Raw genomic sequence first — 27,214 nt, 5'->3', positions numbered from 1 at the left:
GCCATCACAGAGTAAATTAAAGTAGACAGCTGGGAGCTCCCCCAGTCTTGTGTGCAAGTGGTCACACACAGGGCCAGGCCAGGCTGGAATTTGTCTCCCAGCTCAGAGGGAGCAGGGGCAGTGCATTTCTGGAGTTCCTGTCCAGCTGTCTGACAGTGCCTGCTGCTGCCATACAGGGCAGCCTGGTTCTCTCTGACTCGGTTTGGACACAGCTGCTGTGTGTGGGAGCAGTGCCCTGGTACATTGTGTCAGTGTGGCCAGGGCAATAAATGTGTGCAGTCCTAAGGAAGCCTTGATTTGAGCACTGTCTTTAAGACATGAAAAGCAGGTTAGTAAAATTTCTAAGTGTTTCCTGTCTTTGATGCAAAGTGTCTTGGCATTTGGAGACACTACTGGGAGCACCCAAGGCCCCTTTTGGTGTCTTTGGTCAGGTGACAGGGAGGGTGACTCTTGTCCAGACAAAGTGCTGTGCTGTTTTCCTCATTTTTCTGCTTAGAATTGGACTCCAAGGTGCTGAAAGTGTACCAGAAGTGCAGCCAAACAGGCATTCTTGGAACCAGAACCTGTGTGTGTATGGTTGGCAGGTTTGGTGGCACTGACAGTGTCAATTATGCTTGACTGAAATGAAGTGTATTTCAGTAGCAGATAGCTGAAAAGCCTTACAATGTACTCCTAATTCAGCGGCATCGCCCTGAGCTACTCTGAGGCCTCTTTTTTAAACTCAGACATGAGTACAAAGCACACCTCTGACTGCAGGCATTTAAAGATCAACAAGGGCTGAAAAAGCTTTTAAGATCCAATGAAACCAGGAAAACAACCACGTTGCCTTTCAGTGTCAGGTTAGATTGCCTTCTTATGAGTGCAGCTATTTCAGGTACAGAGTGCTTGGTGGTTTGGGTCTTGTTGTGTGAGGAAAGTGTTCCCCAGAAAACATCTGTTTCTTTCACCTGCAAACCGCAGTGTGCTGTGATGAGGCAGGACTGTAGCCACAGACACCCAGGGGGACGAAGGAAATCTGGCTCAAAGGGATGAGCATGGGTTTCTGAAACATGGTATCAGAAAGAGCACTTAAAAGGAGAGAATGCTTTTAGAGCACGGATACACCGCAAATTGGGCAGGTCAGGTTGCTTGGAAGCCTGACATTCTCCAGGCCTGCTGATACTGTTTCTCAGCAGCAGTGTTTGCCATCTGCTTAGAGCAAGAGAAGTTTGGTTTTTTCCCACAAAGGTAAAATGTTCTGCTTTTCCATAAGATAATAGTAAATCCTCCTGTCATCTGTAGCATCTAAAATCTGTATCTGCAATAGAGCTACTGCTTTCCCTTCTGTGGTCACATCTTCATTTTTAACTTGCTGTTGAAGTTCAGGTGTAGCTCTCATTCATGTATTATAAATTTAATATTACACCCTTGATTAGTAAAACTCTTTATAGTAGGTTTGAAGAAAACAAATAGTGTAATGTTAACATTATGCTGTATATTTATATACATGTGTTATATATACCAAAATAACTTCATTCAAATTATTTTAGAAGGTGGGAATTACATGTTAACATCATACATGGTGCCTCCCTTTCTTCTGTGGGGAAGGAGGTGACTTGGGGATGTCAGTGTGCAGCAGCAATGGGTCTGTCTGTGCTGGTGCCCTTGGTTCAGGTGTCAGGATAAATCCCAGGTTTATCTGTGAGCCCTAGGTGGGACGGGAGGGCCCTGCTGACCAGGGCAAGGCCAGTGTTGTGTTTGTCTGTACAGAGCAAGGGAAATGGCCAGCCCTGCCTCAGCCTCTGGAAGGATGACAGAGCACCTTTCTTTGGAGCCTGAAGTGCCTCACTGCCAGGCTGGGGCTGCAAAGAACTCTGACAAAAGATAATCCAGTCCCCGTGTTGCCTGCAGCCACAGCGTGGATGGGGGGTTCGGGCCCTGTGGCCTGGAAATCCAGAGCAGGTGTCTCTGGGCATGCAGGGGGAGAGAAAAGCCTTCCACGGGATGGGATTCAGCCATTTAATGAAATAAATGGTCTTCTAAGGGCTGGCTTTCTGTTCTTTCAGAGGATGACATGAATAATTACATCAGTCGATACTACAACGAGCCCAGCAGTGGTGAGTGTTGCTTGCAAACACAAACGTGAGTGGTATCTTTTGCATTGTATTTTGTGCTGTAAACCAGGTGAGACTGAGCAGTGCTGTAGATCTGTGCTGGAAATGAAACCCACCACAGTTTTCTGCTTAGGTCCATGGAAGTGTGTGCCAAGAGTCATTCCCTGTAAGCTGAAGGGCCCCAAGTTTGCTCTTGCTGATGGCACTCAGGATAATATGGAGATCTGGAAGGGGTTAATTCCCTGTAGCTCAGCTGTCCAGCTCACAGAGCAGTTCAAATGGATCTGAGAATGAACAGTAGGGACAAAATAAATGGAGAGAAAAGAAGTGGGGAGACAGCTTAGCCCAGCACCACGCTGGGAACCTTTCAGAAAGGTTAAACTGGATGGTGAGAAACCTCAGCAGCTGAGGGCAGCCTTCAAATGGATGTTCCTGGCAGGCGGCTCATTGGCACGGGGGGTTCCTGCCTGTGCTGGGGCGCTGGGCAGCACTGCTGGGCAGCACTGGGGGCTCTGCCCATGCTGGGGGCTCTGTCCAGCCCTGCTGGGGCTGCCTTTGCTCTGGCTGCCAGCACAGAGGGTCAGGGGAAGCTGAGCAAGGCAGGCTGTGACAAGTGGCAGTGTGCATACACGTGTATATAACATTTTGTATATATATTAAAAAAGTATGTGTGCTTAAATATCATGTGTTATAAATGTATATCCCCCCATATATATATGTATACACACAGGGTTATAGGAAAAAAAGCTGTTTGTGTGCCCACATGTACATAGCATATACACAAGGTATGTGTGTGTATATAAACATATATATGCATTTATGTATATATGTATAATGTACTGCATACTTTATCTCTAGATATAGTATGCATACATAGTGAAATATAGGTGTATATATATATTCATCTATATAAGGATGTGTCTAATATACATATAAACATGTAGATATGTGTACATCTGTAAATCTGTAGTGTATGCTATATATCCCACATATATGCACACATCCCAGATACACACACATAAAGATGTAAGTAAACATACACGTTTGTACATGTGTGTATATATTAGTGTGTCATGTATGTCTCTCCAGTCATATGCACATCCCCATATGGGTATTATGTGAGCAGATTTATACACATACAAAGGTATTTGTGTATTCATATAGATATATCTTTATATATAGATGTGTGAAGGGCTGTGTCTCTGTACATACTGAGATAATTAATTAGAATGCATATATTAAATATATAAAATGTATGAAGGAGTGTGAGAGATGGTCAGAATATATGTGTATGTATTATAGAAATACACGTGTGTGTATACTACAGGAATGAAAATGTGTATCTCTGTATAAAGTATTGTATTTAATCCCGTGTATACATCCACACACATAGAAGTAATTTATATATAGCTGAAGCTACATAAATACTAAACAGAACAGAGTGTGAGTGTCCAGCTGTAAACTCAACTGGCATCCAGTGGGATCCAGGCAGGCTGGAGAGGGGCGTTCCTGAATCCTCGTGGCATTCATCAGGGCCAAGGGGAAGGTCCTGGCCCTGTGTCCAGGCACTCCCCAGCACAAGCCCCGGCCGGGGACCAGGGGATCGAGAGCAGCCCCGAGAACAAGGACCTGGAGCTCACCAGGACCCTGCCCTGCTCAGCCACCCCAGTGAGGTGAGCCCCAGCTGCACAGCTGCCCCAGCTGCAGAGCTGCCCCAGCTGCAGACAGGATCAGGACCAGCAGGACCAGCAGGACGTGGAGCTGCTGCAGTGAGTCCAGCGGAGGTCCCACAGCTGCTCTGCCCTTGGGCCAGGCTGGGAGCGCTGAGGGGAGCCAGGCCCTGGCACAGGGTGCCCAGAGCAGCTGGGGGGTGCCTGCAAGTGCCCCAGGCCAGTCTGGATGGGGCTGGGCACCCTGGGATGGTGGAAGCTGTCCCTGCCATGGCAGGGCTGGCACTGGATGGGCTGGAAGGTCCCAGCCAAGACCATTCTGTGACTGTGAGCACGGGAATATTGTATTGTGTATGTGCATCGTATCATTTATGTACATAAATACATAAGAGAGAGATCTGCTTGCTAAAGATGGCTTCTGTGTATGTTTATAGATCAGGATATGTGCATGTGAATGCAGCTGCAATATGTTCCTGTATATTTAAACATCTGTAAAGGCATTTGTACATATTTGTGTCTATAGATCTTTATATCCATTACAAAATGTGTGAGTGTGTTCATATATAGCTGTAATGTATTGTGTGTCTATAGCCATAGCTATATGTGAAGAGCTGTATACTTAGATATGACATGGGATATACACAGTCTGTAGAGATACTCTGTGTGCCATTTATGTGTGTATATATATGTCTATCCCATATATATGGGGACAGATATCTATTTATAGATATGTATGAAACTGTGTATCATATTTTATATATCTTAGGTAATATAAATCAAGGGGGTGTGAACAGCTGTATTTTTAATATGCATCATATGTATGACATATAACATGGATCCCTCTGTGTGTATCCTATGTAGGTATTATAAATTACATCCCTATATACAAATTATATACATATATATATATACAAATACAGAGGGTAAAGACTATCTATAGATTTTATTTTGAAACATAATTATATATATTTTAGAGGAGTGTATAAGACTGCATATACATCTCTTTTTAATCTATTTTATGTATGTTATGTGTATATTTTACGTATGAAATATATACTTGTTTTTTATGATTATATAGGTACATGGAATTTTATCTATAGGCTCATCCTATATTTGTGTGTGTATAAATGAGGCTATTTATGTGTAAATATGCAGACAGATACAAAGGTAAAGATTTGTGTACTTCATTGGTATTTTATATATGTATAAATATATGTAGATACATATACACATATAGGGAGAGATATATGTGGGTAGGTATATGAGAGCCTGCTTAAATATATATATGGTTTATATATTAGAAAGGACATGAGTGTATATACAGACATGTATTATATATAGAATATTTGTACATATGTAGATACATTATGAAGGGGAAATGTAGATATATGCATAGGGATATTCCCTCTATAAATATGGATGTCTATATATAAAGCTGTGTATATAAGAAATCTATATGTATGTATGTGTGAGAGAGAAAGCCTATGTATCCATAGACACATGAATTATATAGAGAGCTATTTAAAAAATGTACACACATGCACATTGAGGTATAAAATACTGGTTTTATTTCTGTCTATCCCTCTATATACATCCCTAAGCTCTACAAGACTATGTATATAAAGATGTATGAATCTATACATAGGTGTAGGGTATGTAAAAAAGGAAAGGTGTGAGGGGCCATGTCTGTGCATATACATATATACATAATGTGTGTTCACATACAGCAATGATGTATTTCATATGTATATCCCTGCATTTACATTCCATGTGTCTACAGAGATACTCATATGTGTGTGATACATACATTATATCCTATATATGGGGCAGATCAACACACATGTTCCCCATCTATATGGATAAACATATATATAAAATTGGGGAGATACCCTGTATATCTGTGTATTTTATAATGTGTGTGCGTAGAGACAGAGATCTCTACACAGGTACATGGTACTGTTTATAGATATATATCCCCATAATATACATCAAGAGACATTAAAGGGGGGTAATATAATTCTATATGTCTAATATGTATCATTGGTGTTACATACAATGTATTATATATTTATATCCTTATATCTGCAGTTCCTGTATATGTACACACAAATTTGTGTATGTATGTTTGTATGTATGTACATATGTATATGTGGCTGCATGTTCTATTTAAGGAGAGCAGACTGTATTTAAAGGGAGTAGTGTGTGTTCCATTTATCAAAAGTCCATATGTCTGTATGCTGTACCTTATAGGGGACTCTTCATCCATATACACATTGACTGTGTGGCTACAGAATGACTGTGAGAGACTGTGTGTGTGTATATATAGATATATATAGTGTATGTGTACAGATAAAGTGAGCAGGTATACAGCATACTGTATATATCTCTATCTAGTATATATACAGTATACAGGCATATTCTATTTACTGACAGATGTATAGATGTGTGTGAATATATACACATCCCTTGATATTAACCCCCATTATACAGACAGCAATAAAGATATATCTGAGTTGTCAAATAAAGGTAAAATGTATTTTTTATATATATTTATATGTACATGCATCTTATAAATAAATTTATGCACATAGAGAGGTGGGATCTTTTTTATTTAGTAATAAGTATGTATATTTAAGGGGTGGGCTATGTATTATAGTGTATATATATATGTGTGTGTGTAAAATATTCCATATGGAGCTCATGAATGCACATATTGTCCATATCTGTATGGTGAAATATAAATATTATGTGTATATAAAAGGGAGATGGGGAGATAGACTGCATTTGTGTAGCACTGTAGTCTATAGAATATGTATATGCATGTGTATACAGGTGTATAGTGCACAGCACTGTTCATAAATTTCTCTCTATACCCCCTGAATACCTGTGATGATCTCTAACAAGGTATTTGTGTATATACACACATCTCACTGCCTATGGATAACAGACATTACATATAGCATGTGTATGTCTCTGTGTGTGCAAGTATAGCCATAATGTATATCCTGATGTATACACTGTCAATGTATGTACATATGGTGACAAGTCTGTGAATTTCTACAGAAAGGTAAGGCTGTGCAGCCTTTTTTACAATTGTATGGAATTAAAGAGGGGACTACACAGTGCAGCTATAAAATGTCTGCATATTCATAGGTATCATGTATTACTGTGTATGTATGCGCACATACATTACAGTGTGTGTGCATGCAGAAGTAAAATATTATATGGACACACTCCCCATATCCATATGGAGAAATGTATGCAGGTACAGATTATATGGATTTAAACTGGGGCAGGTGCATATCTATATATATATACACATATATATACACATATATATACACATATATATACACATATATATAGTATTACACATAGATGTATATCCCTGTGTATACATTCCCATAATAAACTTTGCTATCTATGCAAAGGTGTGTGTGTGTGTATATATATATATATATATATATATATAAAATTTAAAACATGTATAAAGATTGGGGTGTCATGTATAGTTATAGTGTTGTATTATATGTATATCTTATTTGATACATGTAGTGTATATATATATACTCACACATATATATATCTCCCTATTATATATACATTCCTGTGTATATAATATAAATATTAATATATTACTATATATTAATATATTCTCTATTATATATGTGTATATATAATGTATCTGTATATACATTTCAGATTTATATACACATAAGACATAAATATTCATATACAAAGGTAAGCATGCATATGTGTAATTGTATACATTCTATTTAAAAGAGTAACAATTACATTTTCAAAGGGAGAGAATAACTGTGTCCTGTAGATAGTACATATATATGTTTTTATATATCTATGCACACATGTATATGCACACAGATATGTATGTAGAACATGTACATATAGATGTGTAGGTCTAATGTATTACATATGGGGTTTGTATATATATATATATGCACAGATACAGCTTGTCCCCATATGTTTACATTTAAATCTATATATAAAGATTAGGTAGTAATAAAATTAGGTGTGTGAGAGACTGTGTAGATACACCTATGTATTACATATGTGCACATTATATATGCACATGTATAGAGAGAGGTATGTGGTATTATGTATTGAGACTTGGAAAGCTTTGAAAACAGACATGTAAATATGTGTGTGTGCACATATATATTTACATAGATAGCTAGATACAAAAAGACTGTAAGGGGCAAGGAGTGTTCATGTGTAGGTAAAATGTATTCTCCATACCCCTATAAGTGTGTTCCCCAGCCATATACACACAGTGATGTATTTATATATAAAGGTAAGTATACACATGTTTGAGAACACAGAATGTATCTATACATGATGTATATGTGTACTATATCATATATGGATCTCCATATAGTCTAAAGACATGTTTATAAATAGCTGTGTAAATACAGAGGGACAGGTTAATGTATAGGTATCATCTCTTACATATGTATCTAGCCAATAAATATGCATACACATAGAGAGAAATATGTATACATTTCCACAGAAAGGTAGAGAGGTTGTATATATTTTATGTAATGGTAGATAACTCTGTCTTTCAAGGCACTGTACACACAAGGTCTGTGTACAATGTATTTTATATGGGGCTCACAGAGACCTGTCTATAAATGTCATGTATATAAAATGGGGTGGGAAGGAGGTGAATAGACATATCTGTATGTAATAGATGTGTGTGTGCTCATGCATTTATATACAGGTATGTGACATTATGTATGGCTGTGTATCCCTGCCTATACATCCCCAGAGTATAGAGCAGGAGACACATAAAGGGCAAAGACTCTTGCAAGAGAGTGGGGGTTGTTAATGTGTAGGTATAAATGTGTGTATATGTATATCCCTATGTGTGTACACACACACAGAAAAATTAGTACAGCTGAGGGGGTGGGGGGGTTTGCATGCTGTTGTAGCAGTAGCTAATTCCAGGTATTTAAGGGAGGGACTATGGCCTATAGGTACCTATTGCCTGTCCTTGTATATGTGCAGGCACAATGGATTATAGATGTCCTTATGCAGACATACACATCTATAGGCATACAGTGTGTGTTAACACCTGTGTATCCCTCTACAGCTGCTCTCCCTATACAGAGCTGGGGATCAAGACAGTGTGTGTGTGTATGTGTGTATGTATATATATATATGCATGTAGATATGTATATATAGCTGATTTATGGATTAAAGGGGATCTGTGTGCTGTAGTGTGTGTGCATCCCAAGTGGCTTTGTGTACAGGACTCTAGGTACCAAGTGGCACACGTGCACTCGCTCTAGCTCTGTACCCTGTGCACCCCTCCCCGCACAGGCTCTCAGCTGCCTCTCTGCTCTGTCCCTGCAGACAGCGGAGTCCCCGAGGCCGCCATCTGCGTGGTGACCACGGCCGCCATCGACGTGCACCGGCCCAACATCTCCTCGGAGCTGTTCACGGTGGAGGTGCCGCTGCGCCTGGGCAGCACCGGGACCTCCGCCAGCCTCACGTCGGGCAGCGCCTCTCGCTCCACCGTCAGCTCGGGCACGCGGGGCTGCAGCGAGAGCAGCCAGACCCTGGGCTCGTCCCCCGACTGCAGCACGGCCTGCGAGGAGCCGGCCGAGGCGGCTGCGGGAGCGCGGCCTGAGCTGGCGCCCGCCCGGCAGCGCGTGGCCCACGCTGTGGTGCAGGAGCTGCTCTCGTCCCTGTCGGAAGAGGCCTGCTTGGTGCAGAAGGGGCTGGATCCTGTCAACCTGAAGCTGCCCAGCCCGGCCAGCTCGGTGGGGGCCAGCCCTGACCTGGGCCACCGGCTCAGTGTCTACAACCGCAGGAACCAGGAGAGCCTCGATGTCTTCCAGCTCAAGCCACTCCTCGACTGCCCCCAGGGTGCCCCAATGATTGAGGAGAAGTATGGGGCTTTGGGGCCCCCAGAGCCACGGCTGGGCAGGGTTCCTGAGGCATAGGGCCAGCCTGGGGGAATGGGGACTCCTGTGGGGACATGCTCTCCACGCTGGCCCACGAGGCTGCCACAGGTGAGGTGGCAGTGCTGAAGACAACCTGCGGCATCTCCTGCAATGGCGACCAGCTCAGGGCGAGGCCAGCATTGCCTCTGCTCGCCAGCGTCTGTGGCACGGGACCTACCTGCCCTGCCACCAGCTCTGGGCCAGCTGGGACCTACGGTGGTCATCTGGGAACAATGGACCTTCCAGCAGTCTTAGGCCAGTATGGACCCACAGTGCCTGGAAGGACAAACAGACTGTGCCGGGAACACCGTGGAACTTCCACCTGTCCAGGGCCAGCACAGCCCCATAGTGCCCAGGGGCAGGACAGAGCTGCTGGACAGCTTGGGCCCAGCCTGGTGCCCCAGTCAGACCCCCCAGCCTGACCCTGCCCAGGGGCTGAGCATGGCTTGGAGGGGTGAGGAGATTGGAATAAACAATGACAAACACTTACAGCCTCCTGCCTTGTAGCGCTCTTGCCTTCTTCTCTTTCCTGCCTTCCCTGGTTTGCTTTCTTCCACCCCAGCCCTCCATGTGCCATGCAACTGACCTCCAAAAAATCCCCAACAAAAACAAACAACCCCATCCCGACACCACAGTGACCAACCCCACCTCTTTCCAGTAAAATCCTTTATTTGCCCTTACTCCACACCACCAGGTCCCAGCACCAGCACTCACTTCTTCTTCAGGAGCTTCGTCATCTCTGGCACCGCCTGCAAACATCAGTGCCAAGGTAGTGCACGTTCCCCTCTGACCCCCACAAACTTGCCCTGTGCAGTTCCCAGCCCTGCAATTACGCTGCCCACCCTCCCACCCAGCACAGCACTCCAGGGGCTGTGGGTCACCCCAGCTCACAGCACTCCCCACTTCTCTCCTGCTGAATAAAGCCTCTTAATTATTTAAGAGAGCTACATTTCCATTAGGTGGAAATAATGCATTCGTACAAAATTTATTAAGGAAATTGTCTACATGATGTTTCCTCAGAATGTGACTGGCTCTGGCTTACAAAGAGGCCCGTGCTCACCACGGAGCCAGCGGGCATTATTTCAGGAATGGCATTAAGTGCTGGCAGAGTTTCTGCCCGTGCCTCCACAGAGCCATGACACTCCTGCCACTCACGTTTGGTCACACACAGGCAGTGACACACAGGCACTGGGCCAGGGATGGCTTGGAGCTCCAGAGGGAAGTGCAAGCTCCTCCTGGGCATCAGTCAGTGAGGCAGCAAGCCCAGACAGAAATAATCACAACTCCTGCCAACTCTCTACTTCCCAACTTTCTGAAGCTTAAAAATACAGGCAAGCACCTATGTGTGTTAATTTCCAAAATTGGTTCAACCTCAGGAAAGCAGAACGGAGGCAAGCTGGCTGTGATTCCCCTCCCAACACAACCTATTTGCAGGGATTCAATTTTAAGCATGCAACTCATGACATCAGAAAGCAAATCTAAACAACCCAAACCCCCTCACACACACATTGTTAACACATTAACTATTATATTATATTACATAAGCTCCTGTCAGCTCTCCCAGTTATCCTGCATATCAAGTTTACCCTTACCTGAAATAAGTCTGCTACCAGTCCATAGTCTGCCACTTGGAAAATTGGAGCTTCTGGATCCTTGTTAATAGCAACAATGGTCTGCAAGCAAAGTTAAAGCACCATATGAATCCAGATATTGGTCATCCTCTGGGGCTAGATTACAAGGCCAGGTCTTAGCCAGGAAATTGGCAGTATTCTCTCCAAGCACCTGAAGCAGAAGATTTATCTGTGCATTTAATACTTTTCCATCTCAAAAACAAACACCTCCTTCCCTCCCCATACACCACAATCTCTCTGAAAAAAACAAACCAAAGCCCTCCCTTCCCTGCTCATCATACACGGCTCTGCTATCCTTCCCTGCTGAAAAGCCTAGAAAGACTTAATACAAGGCTTACTACAAAGGATTACCTGGATATTCTAAGCTGCACCATTGCAGAACCAACCTGGAGGCAGCAGTTACAAGCACAATAAAACCCTGCCCAAAGGCCTCTACTTATATTGGGACATAGCATTTAGTTTGTCACACAATAGAAAACAAATCCCAACACAGTAATCCTGAACACATCTTTAAGCTCTGCTGTACATTGAATCATCCTTAACTGCCTGTGACAGCTTCCAGCAAGATAAGCGTGGCTGGGTGTCCATCAAAATCTGCAACAGGATGGGGAGCACTCCATAGAGGAAGGGAAAAGAATCCTAAAGCAAACCCAACAGCTCACAGAGGGAGCCTTACACCAAGAAGGGGCCCAGAGCACAGCCCAAGGGCAGTGCCTGCCCACCTCCACACTGCAGTGGAACAGTGGGAACAGTGGTTCAGGGCAGCTCTAACCCAACAGGCAGCTGAGGCACTTACCTGCCACACTTCATTGTGGCTGCTTTACTCCCTCCACTCAGAGTCCAGGAAAATCAATGGCTCAGTAAGCAGGGGCCTAGTGGTAGTAACTCAATGACAATAGTTTACAAATCCTGTGGTTTTAGGCCCCCAGAAATGTTATTTCTTGGCACACCATTTGTCTCCTGACAGTGCCTGTAAAGGAGCCCAGAGCACACCTGCAAGCAGGCAGTACCCAGAGCACTGCCCCTGCCCTCTGGCCAGCTCATAGCCAAGGATGTGCACGTGCTGCAGCAATGCTGCCCTTGAAATGTTCTCCCAGAGCTTTATTGGTTTTACTTCAGTAACACCCGTTTGCAAATGCAAGCCTCCCCTGACAAGCTGCAGTGCAGGAGGCAAATCCAGGCTGTGATCCCTGAGGGTACTGGCCCAATAAAGACTTTCTCAGACACTCCTGAAGTTCTTCTATTCATTGCAGAACCATCCACAGGGGCTGATGCTGAGGCCCAGCCAAGGCCAGCAGTCAGTGACACCACGGGGGCTGCTGGCTCTGTCTTTAGCACAAAATTAATTAACAAATCACTTGTAGAACTGTCTGAAGCTTTGGTTTGGAAGCTCTGCCTCCTTCAGCTGAAGTAATTTCAGTAAGATTTGGTTTCCTACCTGATTGCTAACTCAGGTAAGCAGCAAAAGCATCACCTTGCTCACAACAGAACTTTCAGAATTAAATCTCTGAGTAAGAAACAGGGGAACTCTCATGAGGGAACTGGAAATAAGGAAAGAAAGCAACGATTCTCAGGTCTCCTCAAAAGCTGCATTTTCTACCTTGCTGTAAAAGAACAAATAAATTATACATTTCACTTGGTAGAAAGCATCTGACTGCTTTGGAAAACATATCCTAAAGTGTACAAGTTCACAATGCCAGGTAATTCAGAGAGCTGAGGGAGGGCTGGGGATGCTCCAGAGAGCTCCTGTGGCTGCAGAATTCTTTGTTTGGGAAAACTGGATCTTTTCCATAACTACCCCACCTAAATACTTTAGCTAAAAAGAAGGCAGAACACATTCCAAATACCAATAACTGCATATGAATTTTACAACAGACACATTAGCTTACAATAAAAAAACTGAGATATGGGAGAAATTGAAAGGTTAAATAAACATATCAACAAATTTCATCTGTCCTTATTTCTTATAGCAGATTACCTCAAAATATCAAACATGCCTCTGGAAAAGTCATAAAAGCAGAGGTTTTGTTGGTACAGTATAGGATAATATCACTGCTCAGTGTTTCTGTAACAAAGGAAATTCTGGCACTTCAAGTCAGAGGTTCCCAGTGCTGCTGACAAGACTTAACTGAGATAAAGCAGCTGATAAAGACAGAGAGGGTCACATCAAGTCTTATGCAGCTTCCAACCAGTGGCTGCTGCTTATCCCACCTGCCCATCTCCTCACTCAGCCAAGGGCACAGCTGGAGACTGAACTCCCCCAAGCAAAGCCACTTGTGCCACGGTGGCCCAGCAGTTCCAGGAGAGCTGAGGAGGCCATGGCAGCAGTGCTGTGCCTGGGCTCTCCCTCTGCTGCACTGTAAGCAGGAGACACTCTGGCAGTGCTGTTCCACCAAAGCCCTTGGCAACACACTGCCACAATTGCCACTTCTCAAGAGAGACCTGCACCTGTGCCCATCCCACACCTGGAACATTTGGAATTTTGGTCCTTTTTTCTCCACTGCATCAACTAATGCTAACCCCACTCGAGCCCCTGCTTTCAGAAAGCTTATCACTTCCCCCCTGAAGTATTTATATAACACATGAGGGGAAACAATGGTAAGAAAGCAGAGATCATCCTACCACACAGGCTCATTTGTGAGGACAATTACCAGTCAAACTCACTGGTCTGTAGCTGGTTAAACACAGGAAACTACCTGCTAAGTTTTGTAACCTTTTCCCTCAGCTTTATAAACTATTTAAAGTTGTGGCTTGGTTAAGTTCATCCCCTGAAAATAGAAAAAAAAAATCCTTTTCAAAAAATTACTGCAGGAGGCAGGACCTCCAGTTTTTGATGTCTGGCATTTGAGAGTATCAATCAGCAGGTAACTCTGCTCCTCTTTTCAAACATTGCACTGTGGGCCAAACTGGCAATTCCAACTTTGGATTATTTGCTTTGGCAACTAATGAGTTAAACCTTTTAAAGTTTTACTGCCATTTTATAGCAGGTTTCCATTTGAATGGCTAAATGCAGGAATGTCAGAGACATCTTTTCCTTTATGGAATAGTAAGTTCATAATTCAAATTGCACATTGTTATGCATGAATTAATATGCCATAGTCTGGAATAAAGGCAAATGGAATTATTGTATAGAATTCAGGCATATGTGCTTTGGGTTGGGTTTTTTTTAAACTACATCAATTAGCTGCTTCCACTGATCACTTTAGGTTGTAGTGCAAAGGTTTTTCTACTGTGTGAGATATTTTGCCAACATGTTTTTTGTCCAAGACTGTTTTAAAGCAGCAGGAAATACGAGAACCATCTAAAGTACAGGTGCAAAAGCAAGAGAGTCAACTCATTTCCTTCCTCAAAAATCTTTTCTAATACATCCACCTTCACATACCTTGCTGTCTTTCATTCCAGCCAAGTGTTGGATTGCTCCAGATATTCCCACAGCAATATAAAGTTCCTAGGAAAAAACAAGAGAGATATTTTTGGTCCCCACACCAGTCTCAGTAAGCTCTCACAAACCTTAATCCAAATCAATTATATGCAGCAGTTTTTACATTATTATAGTTTTCAATACTGAAGGCAACTGATGATTGGTTCCTTTCCCCAGCTGGGGATGCAATGTGACTGCAAAAGGAGAATCCCAAAGGAGCATCTAGAAAAGACAGATTATGGGAAAAAAATAAAGTCTGCATCAAAAACATACAACACTGCTCAGCTAAAGGCCAGGGCAATCCATGTTATCCATGACCCTGGAGATTGCCAGTGCAAATATTACAGAAGATAACCTACAGATGGATAATGCAGTTGCCTGAAGAGCAAAGCAAGGCTTTTGTTTGAAGCCCCTCAGAGCCTTTACCTAAGACAATGCTTCAAGCTGAAATTCAGGTGTTAGGGCTCTGAAAGGTTGCCTACAGAGCAGGATAAACCTTTGAGGTACCCAAGTGGGCTGGGTGCACTGCACACCTGCAGGTTGTGTTCCTCACCCCAACCCTCCGTGTCCACATGGCCTGAAGCCTTCCTTCCCCTCTCACTGCCCACACAGAGTACAGAAGGTACACCAGGTACACTGACAGCTTTACACTTAACCCTAACCCACTTGCACATCTCCAAAGAGTCTTGCAGTCAGAAGAGATGAAAATGTATAGACAAATAGATCTGTGTCAGCTGTTTTAGTCACAGCTGAAAAGTATTACTTCTCCTTGGGCTGAAAGTCATCCATTCTATCATCTATCCAAAACCAAGGGTATTTCAGCTCCCTGACAGTTTTTCTACTACCCCAAGTCCAAGCAAGCAGTCAGAGCTGTACTCTAGCTAACTAATATTACAGAAGAAAACTAAAGAAAGTACTTTTCACCAACTCATTCAATAAGAGAAAATCAACACAAATTTAGTTAGGGACTCATCTATCAAAAGCAGTCAAAAGGTGGTACCTCACATGTGCTTAGAAAAGACACAGCCTCAAATACTAACATAATTTCTCTTTTAAAAATACCACAGGTATTCCATATCTAAGAAAATATAAATCTAATTTAACTCAATAAATAATAGTGGAGGGCCAGGGAGTGTAAGAGGATCAAAACCAATCTAACCCCTGTGCAGCTGAAACTGCATTACAGTTAAGTGGCTTTTAGCATGGCAGAGCCAAGCCCAGCTCTGGGACATGCACAGACCTAGAAAGGAGAGTGGCAAACAAAGGTGCTCAAACACAGACCCACAGAGGCTTCTGCCATACAGGCCTCAGAGTCATTACATCAATTAAAGAAAAAAAAGAAGATTGCTTTCTGATGTTTCTACAGTTATACCCTCTGCTCACTATATTATTTTTAAATGGGAATAGATAAGTTTATTAAATTTTTCTGTATTTTCATACAAAAACTCTCTCCTGTAACAACTGAAGGGGAGGGGAAATAAAGCCAAAGCAAAGTATTTCCTATCAAAAAGGCTTCCTTTGAAACTGAAACATGCAATCAAGTCCACCTACTTCCACAAAACCACACAGCCAGTGAACACAATCAGAAACTCCTTGGCCTCAGCAGGCTTTTACCAAGTGGATTACTACAGGAGGTCAATCCATTTTAACCACAGCTGCAATGTAACATAATATGTCCACATCAGAACTCATGGTAAGAATGCAATATTTTCATTATACCAAATAAAAGAACAGATGTTACAGGTAGAATTATTCTAACATCATGCTGTCTTTAATACAAGCGCTTTTTAAAGACACATTACCGTAATTTGATTATTTTTAGAGCAATTCATTAAGTGCCAGTCATCCAGACTACCAGATACTCTTATCAGTCTGCTTAACATTGTGAAGTTCAATCTTTGGAAAGAATCCAGCTAACCGGCAACCAGATGCCTATGAATATATTCTATTAAAATATCTAGGAAAGACAAGGATGTTTCATTAAAAGGACATTTGTAAATCACCAGGCTTGTCTAAAAGCATTTATTATGCATCTAGGCCATGGTCTTCTAGATTATGTGCTTTTGGCTCTGTGGTTCAGACAACTGGTCCTGTCAGTCAGCCCTAGCCCTGACAGGAGATCACCTCAGCAATGCTTTCATGTAGAGAACACACAAGACAGCAGGGTTCTTATCAACACTTCTGTGCTGTAAAAGGGACAGAACTGCTTAAATCTTAGTTTTAATCTATTCTGCAGGTCAGTAGGAGGGACCCAAAGGACCCACAATGTCTAAATGATAATGCTTCAGGACTGCTGTCCTAAAGAGAATTCAGCTGGTCAGACAGGGAGGATATAATGCATTGAGAAATTCAAATCCTTTTTTATTTTCACAGTAATAACCATGTTTTGATGTTTTCCCTGAAATCATGAACTTCTATCAGGCCTTTTGCTGAGTCCTGTCACTGTTCAAAGTGTGTCAGAGTTCCAAGTCCCAGGTCAGGACTGTAGCCCCAGGCCCGTGAAGCAAGTGAGGGAGGGAAGCAGAAAGGAGCTGGGTACCCCAGCTGGGCACCCTTCCAGAGCTTGCTGGGCCATGGCAGCACACAGCAGCAAGCTCTGCAAGGAGCTCTGGGTCCTTCAGGGCTCATCTGGGCAGGAGACCCACACAAAGCACAGAACAGATGAATCCAAGTCTGGGTCGCACCTCTCAGGGGCCAGACATGGCTTTACACCAAATTCAAGTTCCAGCTTTTTGGAACCCTGGAAGTTGCTCTAATTACTGCTGTCAGGCAGCTGATCCACAGCCCCCAGTTACAGGCACTTACAGCAAAGTCCAGGACATGGAGTAGCATTTATCAACTCCCTAGTGCTGGGCACAGGCAGATTTTCACTGAAGGGCTGCTGCCAACACTGTGCCACACGAGAACAGGCAACAAAACAGCACACACACATTCCAGACCAAAGGGTTCACAGCACTGTGAACAAATGAAGTACCAAAAGGAAATGAAGTCAAGGAAGTGAAAGTTTGGTGGTTATATGGACATGACATCAGGTTAGGAAATTGTCTTGGCTCTCAGCAACTGCATTTCACGCAGGAAACACTGTACAAACATCACAGCCACGGCACAGATATTTTTATGAAGTCACTGGCAGATATCAGCACTGGGAAAGGACACCAGAGGAGAGAGCTGATGGCAAGGAAAAGCAGGATGGAGGGAACACGTGGCACAGGACACTGAATGTACCAAACAGCAAAGAATGTGCAAAGCAGAGGACAAGAAGGCACCACCAGGAAGTACCAACACTCCAGATGTGCTGAGGCTGGAAGGGCTCGGTACATCAATAGTGGGCAGATGTGAAGGAGGGCACCAGCCCCCATGAGACTTCTCACAAGAGCTGCAGCAGCAGTCCAAAGTGACTCTGTCAGCAAACTGGCACAGAGGCCAAGACAGCTTTCATTTGTCCTGCCACACAACATCCTGCACAACTCTGGTGGCAGACAGGACCCTGACAGAGACCTCCAAGTCTACAATTGCATATATAAATTGCATCACAACCACCCTAAAAAAAACCCCACAACTCCAACTCCCAAATTTAACCTACTCAAAGTCAAGATTCCAAATCAAAAATCCAGCTTCTCACGAGTTGCTGGTTAAAGTATTCATCTGGACTTACATTTTTCCAACAGAAATGACCATGGTATGTTTTAGAGTCATTACATGCTAATCATTAAAATGAAAAAAAAAAATCCTCCTTAGCCATTCTCTAAACTCTATTTCTGCTTCAGACATACCCAACTTATATACTGGCAGACTTCACATGCACAAATCTGCACATGTGGCTCCACAGTCCATACAGCCAGTTACAGGCTGTTTGGAAAAATGCACAGCAGTGCTGTATGTTGATGACTGCAATTAACAATGTATCAATGCAGTTATTTTCCTGTGCATACAGACTCTTGCAATTATTTACAGAACAATCTGTGGCACGTGATATTACTTCCTTTATATGTATGAGAATATTTAAATATGCCTTTGGCTGCCTTGGGGCAGTTCTTAAGTTCTCTTTGCTTAAGAGAACTACAAGAACAGTTTTTATTTCAACTCCCTGAGCCTTGAATGGTGCTGTGACAGAGCTCAGGGCAGCCACAGGTGCCCCACAGGCTGAGGTAGCTACTTTGCAAGCATGTTGTCAGCTGCTATTGATTTTTATGACAATTTTTGAATGATGCTGAAAACCTCCAATGCACATCAATTTATCATCCTGCCAATGGCATGCTTTTAAACTGGATAGTTTAATAAACCCATCTGGCACAAGCACTGTTTCTAAAGGCAGCTCAGATATTTTATTTTCTTTGCAAGAGTGAAAGGACAATGAAATTAGAAGGAAATCTTTGTGATCAAAATTGCTTTGTACAAGATATTCCTTCCAGTTAGAAACTATTAAGCCAATAAAATATTTTCTGGCTTGACAGTAGTTCATCTCTATTACAGTGTATATCACACAGTATATCACACATCTCCAGTATGTGATGCAGCTGAACCCACTCCATTCAAGAAGCACACATCACTAAACTAGAGTCCAACTACAGTTTATTTTTCACTTTAAGAACCTTTGATCAGCCAAGCTGTGTAATTACTCTTAAACATGGTTAGGGTGTCTGCTGGAGTGCAGGGCCATGCAGCAATTTTTTTTTCCCCCCTCTCTCCAGGGAAAAGCACATCAATTGCTTTCAGCTAAATGCACTCACATATGAATATTTTAGTACAATTTAATGTTTCTGCACCAACCCCAGAGGAGCAGAGCATCAATTTGTGAACATAGTTTTCTTGGAGTTAAAAGCTACACTGGATAATGCAGGATGAAAGGGGTTGTCAATCCTTAGCTTTTTAGCAAGTCAGAGAAAGACAGTCTCTAAATTCAGTCCCAGCTGCATACAAACAGCTCTCTAAAGTTTGCCACCATAAAGCTACTTTTCAACAATAGTGACTTATCAGAGGAGATAATCCAAAACCAATCTCCCAAGCACAACTGGTTTTCCCAGTGCTATTCCCATCTGCTACCTACCTAACAGCCCCAACCATTTACACCATGCAATGTGCACCAGCTGCTCTATTAATAACACCACAAACCTGATGTACAAATAACACATTCCTGCAAAGCACTGAGCTGAACAGAGCAGAAATTATGTGCTGTGCTTTTGAAGAGAGAAACTTTGGTGTCTCAATATTCCCTTGTATGTGCAACAAATGAGGATGTAATTAAGATCTTAATGGTAAGCAGAGTAGAACATTTTTTAAGAAAGTACAGTCAAGACAAGAGGAGTGACAATTCTCATGATGCCAAGGGAACTAATTAGCTGGTTCTGTTGTTAGTAATTTTAGGTAACGGCCAGAGAATAAAAAATAGAAAAATACAAAAATAAAACATCCCTTGTTTCACTTTCCTTGTGCTTCCTCACAAGGGAGTGAAGGGAAACAGCAGATAAATTAATCTGAACAAGCAAAGGATCCCTAAGAAAGTGATGGGAATGAACACTCAGGGACAGTTTGCATCCATTTATTACAAAGAAAATACAAAATACAGGAATTATGTAAATTATGTGATACTGTGCTTCTCCCTTCCAGCTACTCCCAAAGCAAGATGACTAAAAAGCCACTCACTGCAGTAAAAGGGATGCCCAGTAAAATACTGGGGGCACAGAGAGGCTCAGAAAGGATCCCATCCTCTTGTAGGAGAAGGGGAGCAACAAGAATTCCACCGTTCTTCCACAGCTTTGGTGCCTTTCAAGTGAACCAACATCTCACTCTTCAGTGTCTCAACTGAAACTGCACCTCTAACATGCCTCTTCTCCTCTCATTATTACTGGCAATTCCTGACTGTTGCAAATCTGCCTCCCTTTTGAAGTTCCTTCAATCTATTACAGCCAGAAGAGATCCTCTAGCATGGAACTGAAGCAGTGAAGCCAACCAGTTTCCTCCTGGCCATCCTATCAAATCTACACTGAATTCCCCACTGCTTTACCCACATGAGGTTTCTCAGCACATGCACCTGTCTTCTGTGCAATCATATCACATTTCTAGTACAATCATTAAATCCAGTGTCAATTATTACTACATCACGTATTTCCTAACTTGTGCCTTCCTGAGTTTTCCACCTCTGTTTCGTGTCGTCTATTAGTGTTTTGTACCCAATGTTGAAAGTAACAAGACAGCAGCAACTGAACTCCTTAAAATAAAAAATAAAATTTAAAAAAATAAAGTCATTTTGCCAGCTATAAAATCCTACAGCAAAACTAAGGCAGTTCTAGAGTTAAGACCCTGAAAGAGCACTAATTTTAGAAGAGTGAACATTTAAACTCTGAAGAGAATAAACTAGAGGGACACCTTTCAGGTAGCAGCTGATCCTTCACAAGGTCAGAGGGTAACAAAATACACACATGCTTGCCAAAAAAAGCACCTCTCAGTGTCACTAAGGCTCTGGCTGTTTTCTGGGGACAAGAAGTTTCGTGTGAGATAATCCCAGTACAAGCCCACTTTCCTTCAAAACCTTGGGGAAGGATATAATTAATTAGAATAGGCTGCAAAGGAAAACCTGGGAAACCATGGTAACAGTTTGGGCATTCAAAGATAGCTGCCTAGTGGCTCTCCAGTGTAGCACTTCCCAGCTGGATCGTGGATGCTGCTCCAGAAGGAAGTGGTCAGGTCCCACACAGTCCCCAGCAGCCCTGGAATGCACTTTTCACTTCCCAGCTGACTCGATGGCACTGGATCCCCATCAGTGACCATCACACCTCCTTTCCCACCAGCCTCAACTGCACAGGTCCCAGTGCAACAACAACAGAACCCAGGAAAGGTTTAGAGCAGCTGCTTTCCTTTTTTTACAAATCAGTTTATTTTTTGGTTGAATATCAGACAAATTGCACAAGTTCCTGAGAAAGATTACATGCTGCTTTCCATGTTAGAAATGTTGCTAACTATGCCTTGGGTAAGGAAAGCTAATACTGAACTAATAAATGAAGCATTCGTGTTTAGTTTACAAAAATTTTTAATATCTGAAAAATTTTTTTTTACTTTCTTTTCCACACCTGTTTTGTTCTTGTTTCTTTCTTTATTATGATCTTTATTATTATTTCTCTATTGTGAATATGAGAGAGAGAGAACTGGGAAGATTTTTACTAAGGAAACTAACTCCCCTGACTATTTGAAATTTCTTATCTATAAAATAGCAGTTACTCTGGGGTAATGGTGGCAGGCTTAATTTCTGTAGGGAGTTTAGTATTTTCTAACTAGATATACTTAACTAATATTTAGTAGTAGGCACTCATAGGAAGGATATTTTTATCCAAAACCAGCAAATTCGAACATTCTTACAGGGCTTCTTCCTTAAACAGAAACTACATACAGTACTTAACCTGAGAATCAAATTTAATTTTTCTGCAAAACACCTGCATATAAGAAATAGTGGGAAAAACTGGCTTCTAATTGTAAAAAATATGCTAAAATGGTTGTCACTGATTAAAGACACTAAATATACTAAATTGCTTTTTTTAATTAGGAAGAAAACATTTTATATTTTAATATATCCACTTATGTCTAAAAATTTCCTTCCTTCCATCTCATCAAATAATACAAATCAGCCTTCTCTTTCATAAGACAGAATATTCAAATAGGAGCTGCAATCACCTGAAATCAAGAGGTTAAAAAAAACAAGGTACTAACAGAAACAAAAAATATACACCGAGTATTTTAACAACTGGACTCAAACTGTACAAAAGAGAAATTGCCTAAGACCCAGTCAAAACCCAACAATACACATGAACACCAACATGAACAAAACCTTGAAGTCTAACAGTCCAAGGCTACTTCAGAAGAGCAGATGTGTTGCACAGAACCAGGGCTCAGACAGACACAAGGTGAAATCTATATTTTTTAATTAACTGCATTCTTCCATCACTTAAGTAAAATGAACTCCAGTTGTTCATTGCATGGCAGTGTGTTTGTGTATTAATACCTCAGTTAAAATTAATACCTAATTCTGGAATGGTTCTGTGGCTGTGAGGTTCTTGGATCCTGTGATGCACTGCTTGGGCTGCACTCTTAAAAACTGAAAGCAGTCACAGAATTATGAAGGACCAATGACAAAAACTACCCTTCATTCCCCAAATCCACAACTGAAGGCACAGGGGAAGAATAAGCAGCCCTTTTAGACCATTATCTTATTACCCAGAGATGAGTACAAACACACCCCAGCAGTCACACAGGAAAAGCAGTGGAAGCACCTCCCCTCTTCCTGAGCTTCTAACAAACCCTTGTTCCTCTGTAGTCTCAAACTGACCCAATTCCAGAGTCCTGGAAAACAATGCATTCCAATCCTCCACTGAGACTGGGCAAGAGACTATTAATAGAAGTGTAAGAGCACACACTAAGATACTTTCCCATCAGAAGCCAACAGCTGCACACGAGAACAAGCGTGGCTCAGACTCCTAGAGTTTCTTGCATCTGAGACTCTTCCCCTGCTTAAAACCCAGGCACCCAGAGGGCACACACCATGTCAGCTCAAAACTGAACACAAAACTCAGGTCTCAGCTACTCTATCAGACCAGTGTTCGAATCTGCTTTGCAATTCTCCAGGTAGAACATCACAAGCACTCCCTGAACAGATACTGAGCCTGTCTCATACAGGGAGAAAACAGCATATTCTGAGAATTACTAAAATAGCCAGTGTCATCTTGGCCTGACCAAAAAAGCTCAGTTCTTCTTCAAGTCAACTCTATTTTCCAATGCAGAGAATAGTTTTCTAGCTGAAGTACCAAAAAGACAGTGAAGTAGAGTTAGGAATGTTAAATTAACAATTTGCAGCTTTCAACTCCTTCATATTTAAGATGCCTATCCAGCACACTGAAAAATTAAAACCTCTAGTCAGCAACTGTGTGGGCTTAGTATCAATTCAACTTGCACTTTTATTACAATTAACTAATTAATTAATTTAATACTTTCTCTATTTCCAAGGCACTGGATGCTATCCTTGCATGTATTTTAAGATCCAGACTAAATATCTGAAATTTGAAAGGAGAGGTATATAATTTCCAGTACTCTGTACAACTCACTATTTAATAAACACTTGTTAAGAAGTGAGAGAAAAATGCATCAGCCTGCAGACAAATAGATGGCACACCATGCAATTGTGCCAGTTTAGACCATTTATGACACCAGAGTTTAACTTTAATTCATCAGTCCTGACTAAAGGCTCTTTAATAATCCTCGAGAAGAGGACAATGATGACACTGATGTGATCCTATGATGTGGCTTCATGTTCTTATGACTCTCACATGTTGCTATGGGCCATCTGTGGCAAAAAACAGCATTGTATCATCATCAAAAACCAGGCTTTTTTGTTTCAACATGATTGTTTATATGCCCTTGACTCTGGAAAGAATGTTCATTGTTGAGCCCTAACACACAAACCAGAGCTGAGCTGTCTTCAAATTAATATTCTCCACCTCATTAAAGGATATTTGGTAATGAAGAACTAAGGATGGTTAGTCTCATCTCATGCCCTTTCAGAATACACACTTAAATGACACTTAGCTTATACCCTGGTAAGCAGAAAGCATTGGGGTTGCATTTATAATCCACAGAACCTCCCAGTTTGCTTACACAGCAGAGGTTAATATCTCTTCTATCAAGATTTTTGGATGACCTTAGTCTTACCAGTAGGTCTACTTCTCAGAAGGAATGTTTTGTAGCAGTTAGTTATCATATAGATTTACAGGTTTAAACACTAGCATGCCTAGAAATAGCTCCACTCAGCTCCAAAGGGTAATCATCAGATGGCCTCTGATGAGGACTTCGAAAAAAGCAGCAAACATCCCTATCCACAACTCAAGGCAGAAGAAATCAGAAACATGAAACATCTTGTTCAAGAAAATCCAGCAGGGTTGACAACAGAATCACAAGTTCCTGTCTTTGACATGCAAGTTATTACTCTGTCCTATTGAATGCATTACTAGAAAAATAATGGTCATGGTTTGAATTTCTTACATTTGCAGCAATGGCAAATGCAAAACATTACAGGAGCCTAGCAAGGCTTTGAACATGCACAGCTTTTTAATATTATTTAAATTATTATGATTTGGTAAATGCAGCAATTGAAATATGAGTTTCTCTACCAAGTTTCAGCTCACTCCTCCTTTCTGGTCTCATTAAGCCATTATCAAGTGAAAAGTTGCTCCTTGGTGCCTTCTGTTGCCATACACAAAGAGCTGCTCACTGAGAAGCAAAACCTTTGCTCCACCGTGGAGCTCAGTGTAGCCCTGACAGATCATCACATGTCAGTAGGGGCTCTGCCCCACACTGAGGTGAGCCACATTTGTAACTTTCCTATTTACAAACACTCAAATGTGCTTCATCTGGCTACAACTTTCCTTTTATGTCCTCAGGTCATAAAGAACAATGAAAGAAGTCTCAGATTTCTGCAGGACAGAAAGACCCACACAGAGACAAAAAGACAGAAATCAGTTCCCTGTGATACTGGGATGCAGAAATAGCAGAAGATGACATCCAGCATGTTATTGCCCAATATCAAGCCATTCAGAATATGTCCTTCTGGGTATGTCACTCTACAGCAGCCAATATGTTGATTATTCCTCTCTTAAATTTCTTGCATTTTCATTTCTTACAAAAATTTTGCTTTGACTGTACTGCAAGAATCCAATAACAGTTACTAAAAGTTTTTAAAAAATCATCACCTGAAAAAGCCCAGAACACAAAATTACAAGAGATCAAGCCACAGACTGATATAATTTTGAGTTTATGTCAGTAATGACATCTTTTAGCATATCAATGCCAGCTGTTAGTAAGCTAAAAAAAGGTTCAGGCAGCAATGAAGAAATGCAGCACGCAAAGCCCCGACAAAGCTGTGTCAGAACACACCCCACTGACCCAGAGAAAAGATTTCCATCCCAGCTTGCTTCTGTCATTTTGTAAATGCAACGTCAAGTGACAATATCACAGTGGGTATAGTGATATCGTTAGGCCCAGTATTAAGACTCAGCTCATCTCTGCGTGCTTGCTCTGAAAGAAAATGCATGCTAGAAACCATCCCAGCTCTATGATGAGAGATATTTCCATACTTACTGGTGCTACTATTTTGCCTGTCTGTCCAACTTGCATGTCATTAGGAACAAAGCCAGCATCAACAGCTGCACGGGAAGCGCCAACTAGTTGAAAGAAAATATTTTCAGTGTTTTCTTTTAAAATATTTGTGAGCCAAATTTATATCACCATAAAAGCCCATGTATTTTACTGAAGAGCTCCACACTCTAAGGGCACGTATTTAAAAACTTCCCTCTTAAAAGCTCTTATGGTAATCCCTCTCTATACCACTAGCTAAAAACTTCCAAATACTAAGTGCTAATGCACTTCATAAGCAACAGGAAATCCCTACTCCCAGCACCAAAGGGCCATATATTTAAAACCAAGGATTTCAATCTGGCATATTTCCATGATTTTTTCATGTTGCTTTGTCAAAAGAAGATTTTCCCATAAATGCCTTTCCAAAATGTTCCTTCAAGTCTGAATGGAACATATGTGCCATCTTATATTGCTGTGCATCTCAAAAGTCAGGCATGGTAAAGAAAAATATCAAAGTACACTCAACAATGCCATATGGACATTTTGTTAGCAAAACACCAATTTAAAAACTAAGCCAATCATGTAAAACTATAAATGTGAATGCTAAAATTAATAGAGTTAAAAAATTCAAGCAAACAGTTTCTCCTTCTTTCCCAACCTTGATACAAAATACTTCACTGAAATATTGTGTATGGTTGATTTTCTCCTGTTAATACAAAAGCACAGCAAAAGGACAGAGCCACTCAAACAACGACAGTGTGGGTGGGATTCTTTAAAGAATGCAGTTGAAGAGTATGCAGAAGGTATCAGCTCTTCAAAATGAGCTATGACAATTTCACATTTTGTTTGCAAGCTTCTGTTCTGGAGATTTGAGAAGCACAGGGAATATTACAGGTTAATATTCTGCTTCACACACAGAAATTTCAGTATAGTTGACAAAACTTTATGTATTACTAAACTGAGAGCATTTTAACCATTTGATAGAGAAAATAAAAGACTTAAGATGAATTCCAATTTTAATGTGACCTGTTTAGATACAGTAAACAGGGTTAAAAAAAAAAAAAAGAGGAAAACAAGTTTACCTGCAGCATGCAATTGATCCGCAAGGTCATACAACAACTTGAAATTTTCACCACTCTTCAAGCCCCTCCCTTAAGAATGAAAAACAAAAGAAGATCAAGAAAGAACATGTGTTTTAAGATTCTTTTTTTTTTGCCTATATAAACTTTCAGTATGAGTATTAGCATTTGCAAAGACATGCTTTCACAGAGCATTTCTGGATACATTACTAACCAATATTTAGTATTTGGAGATTTAG

General features: G+C 41.5%; 2 protein-coding genes across 5 annotated transcripts in view; one reads left to right on the top strand and one right to left on the bottom strand.

Moving 5' to 3' along the window:
• Positions 1 to 10,220, top strand: part of TMEM266 (transmembrane protein 266) — an 81,702-nt gene extending 71,482 nt beyond the window's left edge. For all 4 annotated transcript variants that reach the window (XM_015638671.2, XM_015638673.1, XM_015638669.1 and 1 more), the window contains 2 exons: positions 2,046 to 2,096; positions 9,137 to 10,220. In XM_015638671.2, coding sequence (XP_015494157.1) covers positions 2,046 to 2,096; positions 9,137 to 9,729 — 644 coding nt within the window. In that variant the 3' untranslated portion in view covers positions 9,730 to 10,220. The remainder of the gene's footprint in view (positions 1 to 2,045; positions 2,097 to 9,136) is intronic.
• A 157-nt stretch (positions 10,221 to 10,377) lies between these two features.
• ETFA (electron transfer flavoprotein subunit alpha) overlaps positions 10,378 to 27,214 on the bottom strand; it is a 28,339-nt gene continuing 11,502 nt past the window's right edge. Inside the window, exons 8-12 of the mRNA XM_015638677.2 lie at positions 26,979 to 27,047; positions 25,900 to 25,982; positions 14,743 to 14,808; positions 11,322 to 11,402; positions 10,378 to 10,478 (exon numbers count right to left, since the gene is read on the bottom strand). Coding sequence (XP_015494163.1) covers positions 10,440 to 10,478; positions 11,322 to 11,402; positions 14,743 to 14,808; positions 25,900 to 25,982; positions 26,979 to 27,047 — 338 coding nt within the window. The 3' untranslated portion in view covers positions 10,378 to 10,439. The remainder of the gene's footprint in view (positions 10,479 to 11,321; positions 11,403 to 14,742; positions 14,809 to 25,899; positions 25,983 to 26,978; positions 27,048 to 27,214) is intronic.

Source organism: Parus major, chromosome 10 (assembly GCF_001522545.3).
Source record: "Parus major isolate Abel chromosome 10, Parus_major1.1, whole genome shotgun sequence".
Taxonomy (NCBI): domain Eukaryota; kingdom Metazoa; phylum Chordata; class Aves; order Passeriformes; family Paridae; genus Parus; species Parus major.
This window is presented reverse-complemented; position numbering and strand designations above follow the sequence as displayed.